Genomic DNA, 6,920 nt, shown 5'->3' with positions numbered 1-6,920 from the left:
CTGCCTTAACTTTAAATGCGCCTTTCTTCCCCGCCCCACTCCTGACATTGTTATCAAGTCGCACAATGTTGGCTGATCCTAAAAGGAAATTTTGCAAATGGTTGACTTTCGTTAATCCCGGGTTTTGGGGAGAGAGAGGAGGAAAGAGCTTCCCCTCAGATAAGAGTTTTAAACTGAATTTCACTTCCACAAAAATAAAAAACAGCATCCTGCCACCCCCCCCCCCCCAACCGCCTTTGGGTACGTTGGGGCGGGCAGCCCCCCAAGTTCTAATAAATGAATTAGCATCTCAGAAAGGAGATCACCGCCAGGCTGATATTGATCAGGGTCAGCCGCTGTGTTTGCCTGCGACTGTTTGGGGGGTGGTTAATTGAGTGTCAGTCTCGGCCTGTGTCGTCTCGCTGGCGCCGGGTGCTTTTGGATTTGCTAATTTTCGTTAAGTGTCTGTAGCCAGCTACTCGTCCCGTCTACCCAGGAGAACTCGGCGGCTCCTGCTGATCAACAGTCTGTCTGTCTGGGCTTTTATTGATCACAGGGCGGGCGAGCGAGGCGGATGCGCAGAGGGGAGGGGGAGAAAGGCGGAAAGCGCCCCGCGCCCCGCCAGGGCTCACTCGAGGGTCCGCCCCGGCTTTCCCCGGGCTCCCGAGGCAGCCGCACGGCGGGACGGGTCCAAAGGCGGCCACGCGGGTCCCTCGTGAGTTTCGGGGAAACGAAGAGGAAGCCACACGTTGGGGCGCGCCGGCCCGAGGCCGGGTGGGGAGGATCGTTGAGGCGGGAGCCAGAGGCAAGGGCCCGAGGCCGAGCTCGACCCGCGGCTCCCTAAGGTCACGGACACCCGGCCTCCGCGAGGGGGAGCGCGGGAGACGGCCGGCGCCGCCCGCAGCCCAGACGCCGGCGCCGCTCGGAGCGGCGGGGCAGAGCTCTGCGCCAGCGCCCGGCCCGCCCCCCGGCGGAGCGGCTGGAGCCCTACGGCCAATCGCACGGCGCCAGGGGCGGGGCCCGGGCGGGGTCGGAGTGGGGCGGGGCCTGTCGGCTCCCCGCGCGGGGCGCTATTTATGGCGCGGAGCCGGTCGGACCCAGGCAGTCGCAGGCGGGAGCTCGCGGCGGGCAGTATAGGCGCCTTGGGTTGCTGGTTCCTTTTGCTGAGTGGCCGACCGAAGAGAGCAGAGCCTGAAGCCTACCCAGCTGTCGGGCCTAGCGGAGGGGGCCGGGATTGTGGAACCGGACCGTGCCCCTCGCGCCCCTCCAGCCGCTCTCCATGCTCCAGCTGCGGCCCGGTCCCGCGCCCCGGGCATTACCCATGCACTACGCGCGCCGGGAGCCGTAGGCTGCAGCTGAGCCGCGGCTCCGGGAGCCGGCGGGGGCGCCGGGGCCGTGGAGGGGGGCGTCCATGGATCGCCACTCCAGCTACATCTTCATCTGGCTGCAGCTTGAACTCTGCGCCATGGCGGTCCTGCTCACCAAAGGTGGGTGCCCGCCGGCCGGCGGGGCGCGCGCTCCCCGGGGAGGGCCGCGGGGTCCCGGGGCTTTGTTAGCGGCGGCAGAGGCGGCCTCCCGCGCCGAGCCAGCAAGTCGCGACAAGTTGTCTGTTCTTAGAAGTCGCGGCGGTGGCTTCGGGGCCACCCGCCCACCCCGGTGTCCCGGGGCCGGGCGCGTGGAGGTGGAGTGAGACCTGGGCGAGTGGTTGTCAAACTGTTTGTGCGAGTCTGTCGGTCGTGAACTTCTGAGCGTTTGCAGCCGCTGCGTGGGGCGGGAGCGGCCGGGAGGGACTGCAGTCTCCCGCCCGCCGTTGCACCGTGCCCGCGTGTTTCGTGTGTGTGTCCCAGTTTGAGTCCGAGTGTCTCGGTTTGTGTGCGCGACTCTGTATTTGAATGTGTCTCTGCTGTGAACGTGTGTCTGTATTTGAGTGTTTTTGTCGTGAGTGCACTTGTGTGTCTGTTGTGTGTCTCTCTGTATTGGAGCATCTTCACCTGTGAGTGTCTCCGTGTTTAAATGTCTCTGTCCGTGAGTGTCCGTGTGTGTCTGACTGTCTTTGTGAGCCCGAGAGTGGTGCCTCCCCGCGTGTAGGTGTCCCAGGTGTGTGTCCGCGTGCAGCGGTGTGGGCAGCGCTTCTGCTTGGGGGCTGGGAGGTGTTGGACTCCGTCAGCAGTCTCTTTTCCCACTCACCTCATATTTTATAAACACTACTCAAAAAAAAAAATTGCAGCGGTCAGTTTCTTTTTTTTCTTTTTTCCCCCTCTGCAGGCTTTCGCCTTTCCCCGACAACTCTCTTGAATTTCAAGGGCCCGCCACCTCTCCTGCCACGAACTCTGCCTACTGTTTGTCCTGTGAACAGATAATTTTTCTTAAAAATAAGAGGCATTTTTAGCTTTTGCACCCCCCCCCCGCCCCTTTTCTCTAATTGCCATGTAGCAGGCATGAGGTTGAAGGATCAGCCGGGCCAGCAGAGATGATGTGCTACAGTATTTATTTATTTTGGAAGAAAGGCTGTAATTAACCCTAAATAACAGCCCTCGTAGCAGCCTGCAGAGGGAAGCCTCCCGGTCTATCAAAGACCGGCCGAACGGGGCCGGACCGCGGCTGACATAAGTCACAGATACCGAAACTATGCGCCTGATAATGATATAATTAGGGGATCAGAGGTTTCTGACTGCTGCGGACTTCAAAAGCTTTAAAAGAAGCCAGCAGCCTCTCCTGTAGCCGTCCTGACTGAAGCAGACATTTTTGTTTAATCACCACATACAGTAACCAGAAAGGGGGGCAGACAGAAGAGCATTGTTCCCTGCTTCAAAATACCAGTCCTCTCCTGGCCTTTTCGCATGCCACAGGAAGAAACTTTATGAAACAGCAGAAATATAGTTTTAATACAGTTACACAAAAGTCTATTCAACTTGCTCCAATATGGCTCCAATTAAAAAAAAAAAAGTTGTTAGAACTTTCCTAGTTACCTGTCAAATTTTTATTAGACTGTTTTAGGTCATTGAAAATATAGTCTTTAAAATAGGCTCTCATAAATATTTAAGCAGCATTTTGCTTGTATTCAACTTTCTTTTTTTCTGCATGATGTCTGAAGTGCATGGGATCAACATGGACTTTTAATCTGCTTTATTTCTTCTTTCAATCTATATGTGGAATTTGTCAGACTTAGGGATATTCAGTCACCACCCACTTAAGATCAGTGAGCTTCTGCGAAAAAGCGGGGTTGGAGAGAGAAGTAAAGAACTTGTGCAAAGCAGGATTCTAACTGGAAGGTCTTATTTACTGGAGAAGGGAAGGGACCCAGGCCCAGACCTAGGACAGGAGGAGGACCTCTGGCTTTGCACGGTGAAACTCAGCTTGCCAAAGATCTGTGTTTAGTTGGCTGGGTTTTTTTATTTTTTTTAAAAAGAACTGAAGCACTAGCAGCCTTACGGTGGCCTGGAATTTGGACAGATAATTAAATGAGACATCTTACTCAGGCATTCACGAAAGGAGGAGAAAGAAGAAAGGTGAGGCTGGGAGGAGATTTGTAGAGCAGCAATGCCGGGTGTTGGTGTTTAATTTCAGAGCTTTGGTTTCTGAAACTAAGACAGCACTTCAGATGGAGAAGCTGGGGAGAGGCATGTACCTAAGTTCAGTTCACAGCAGGCTATAGCCGTGGCCTGTGACAGTGGCCGAGGTCCACCAGGTCAGGTATCATGTGAGTGATCACTCCCAGCCCCAGATTGTTTCAACCAGAAATTGACATGGAAGTCTCAGATCTTGTGGCAGAATGTTAACCCGCTTGCAACTCACAAACTAAGCTTTATAAAGGAAACTTTTAATCACTTCCTGTAGAAAAATTTGAGGTTTCCTTAAGGATTTTTCATTCAACCAGCAGAGGATTTTCAGTTTCAATGTTTCCCATTTTAGATCCCATGTTGAATTACATATAAAACTAGGGATTTGAGGGGTGGGGGGAGGAGCGAGCCTTGCAGTTTTCACCCCCTCCTCCCTGCCCCCAGTTTTATGACTTTCCATTTGGGCTGAAAGAAATTGACTTTGGCAAGCAAACCACTAATTGTAAACTGCCTAGTTCCTGTTTTACAATATCTGACTAAAAGCTCCCCTGCATGAACAGATCTTTATAGGCAAAGTTTGCCTTTTCTAGAGAGGTTGCAAATAGCTGCCCAGTTTCATAGTTTTAAAACCTCCTGACCAGAGCAATTTCTAGATTGTTGTGTTTCTAGTTAATAACTTTATAAGGTGTTAGCGAAAGCTCTTAAACCTTGGCACAGCCCTTCAAGGTAGTAAACAATTCAGCAGTTCCGATCAAATATTTATACTAACAAAATCAAAAAGCCTAGCATTTTAGGTATATGGTCATGTAGGATTAAAACAAGTCAATAATGTAATTTACCTTATGGTAGGAAAAATCCTGGTGATGATTATTTTGCTTCAAAGACAAGAGTGTTATTTTTAATTACTTGCTAGCTTATCCTACACTGAACTTTCATCCTCTGCTATGTGGATTAATACATTTCTAAAATGATATATACCTGACTTGGGATTCGAGCACTGACTTCAGCAAGGGGCTCCAGGGATCCATGTGGTCAGCCCTTCTAAGCCCTCAGCTGAATATTCCCTAAAGTGAATGTCTTTGAAATTTGGGGTCTGGTGGTGCTAGCGGTAAAGAACCCACCTACCAATGCAGGAGACTTGAGAGACACAGGTTCAGTCCCTGGGTCAGGAAGATCCCCTGGAGGAGGGCGTGGCAACCCACTCCAATATTCTTGCCTGGAGAATCCCATGGACAGAGGAGCGTGGTGGGCTACAGTCCATGGGATCTCAAAGAGTTGGACACGACTGAGGGACTTAGCATAGCATAGTTGTTGAAGCTGATGCTTTATCTGGTCTCTGAAGCCATTTGATGCAATTGCCCATCATTTTCAGGTGAAATCAGATGCTACTGTGATGCAGCCCACTGCGTGGCTACTGGTTACATGTGTAAATCTGAACTGAGCGCCTGCTTCTCCAGACTCCTGGATCCTCAGAACACCAATTCCCCGCTCACCCATGGCTGCCTGGACTCCCTGGCAAGCACAGCGGACATCTGCCAAGCCAGACAGGCTCGCAACCACTCCGGCAGCCCCTTGCCCTCTTTGGAGTGCTGTCACGAAGACATGTGTAACTATAGGGGGCTACAGGATGTCCTCACCCCACCCAAGGGGGAGGCCTCAGGTAGGAGCGGCACCCACTCTGACCAAACCCTCGCTTGGCCTCTAGGATTGTGACAGCCACAGCTTTGTCTGTCTGCTATTGATTTTGTTGTTGATGTAATTAGAGACAGCTGAGGGAGAAGCCAGGCTGGGCGCAAAGATGCATTTCTATTGAGTGACTTTCATGTCTGCCTGAGCCCTAGATTTCTGTCTGCATAATAGGTTTTGCCTGTTTTTTTCCCAACATTTTGAAGCCATTAAAAGGCCATTAATAATCAGTAATGACAGTCTGTAAACAAATGTTTTTGGAAGCTCCTCTGCCTCGTTGGGCAGCATTTCTGTTCTAAATGTTGGTTGAATTGGAAGCCTCTGTTTAAGGGAATTGCTGTTGTTCAGTCACTCAGTTGTGTCCAGCTGTTTGTGACCCCATGGACTGCAGCACGCCCGGCTTCCCTGTCCTTCACCATCTCCCGGAGTTTGCTCAAACTCATGTCCATTGAGTTGGGGATGCCATCCAACCATCTTCTCCTCTGTCATCCCCTTCTTCTCCTGCCCTCAATCCTTCCCAGCATCAGGGTCTTTCCCAGTGAGTCGGCTGTGCACATCAGGTGGCCAAAGTATTTATTGGAGCTTCAGTTTTAGCATCAGTCCTCCCAATGAATATTTAGGGTTAATTTCCTTTAGCGTTTGATCTCCTTTAAGGGGGGGTACCGCGTTTAAAAGGAGAGATGCTCTCGCAAAGCTCCAGGAAGGGGTGACCGAGTTTGATGGTTTTGCTTGTGCCCCCTCTAGGACAAGGGAACAGGTATCAGCACGATGGTAGCAGAAACCTCATCACCAAAGTACAGGAGCTGACGTCCTCCAAAGAGCTGTGGTTCCGGGCGGCGGTGATCGCAGTTCCCATCGCTGGGGGGCTGATCCTGGTGTTGCTAATTATGCTGGCCCTGAGGATGCTGCGGAGTGAGAACAAGAGGCTGCAGGAGCAGCGGCAGCAGATGCTCTCACGCTTGCACTACAGCTTCCATGGACACCACTCCAAAAAGGGGCAGGTGGCGAAGTTGGACTTGGAGTGCATGGTGCCGGTGAGTGGCCATGAGAACTGCTGTCTGACCTGTGATAAGATGAGGCAAGCCGACCTCAGCCACGACCGCATCCTGTCGCTTGTGCACTGGGGCATGTACAGCGGGCACGGGAAGCTGGAGTTCGTATGACTGGGCCTCACGGAACTGGATGTCTGGGACCCTCTAGAGTTCTGCTGGGCGGGAGCACTTTATCTGAAGACAAAACTAACTCGCGTCATCATCTGCGAGAGATGGAATGACCTCTGCAAACAGAATCTTGGCTATTTCTTCTGAAGGATTATTTGCACAGACTTAAATACAGTCAAAATGTATTATTTCCTTTAAAATTATTAAAAAGCAAAGAGAGGACTCTCTACACTGTTACCAGGGTTATTTGCATTCAGAGGGAGCTAGAATTGAGTACCTAAATAAACAAATGTGTTCTCTGTAAGCTCCTACATCTTGATTTATTGTAAAGATTTAAAATATATATATATATTTTTTGTCTGAAATTTAGTGGTGTCTTGTCATAAATTAAAAACTAAGCCAGAAGGTCAAGGAACTACATGTTAGTTATACAAGTGAAGACCTATGATTGCTCAGTGTAGTATCTCAACTATAGATCTTGGCTTGAGTCTTTTTTTCTTAACAAGACCAAGATCTTGTTTGTTCTTACATGGCC

At 51.2% G+C, this 6,920-nt stretch overlaps 1 protein-coding gene across 1 annotated transcript; it reads left to right on the top strand.

The window, feature by feature from the left end:
• Positions 1–1,106: 1,106 nt before the first annotated feature.
• On the top strand, positions 1,107–6,644 carry BAMBI (BMP and activin membrane bound inhibitor). Its single transcript, XM_068987536.1, has 3 exons — positions 1,107–1,466; positions 4,912–5,199; positions 5,970–6,644. Exons 1-3 carry the CDS (start codon positions 1,391–1,393, stop codon positions 6,386–6,388), a joined length of 783 nt encoding a protein of 260 aa, XP_068843637.1. The 5' UTR covers positions 1,107–1,390; the 3' UTR covers positions 6,389–6,644.
• Positions 6,645–6,920: the final 276 nt, after the last annotated feature.

This window comes from Capricornis sumatraensis, chromosome 15 (assembly GCF_032405125.1).
Source record: "Capricornis sumatraensis isolate serow.1 chromosome 15, serow.2, whole genome shotgun sequence".
In the NCBI taxonomy this organism is placed as follows: Eukaryota; Metazoa; Chordata; class Mammalia; order Artiodactyla; family Bovidae; genus Capricornis; species Capricornis sumatraensis.
Note: the sequence above shows the minus strand (reverse complement) of the source record. Positions and strands in the feature narration are given on the sequence as shown.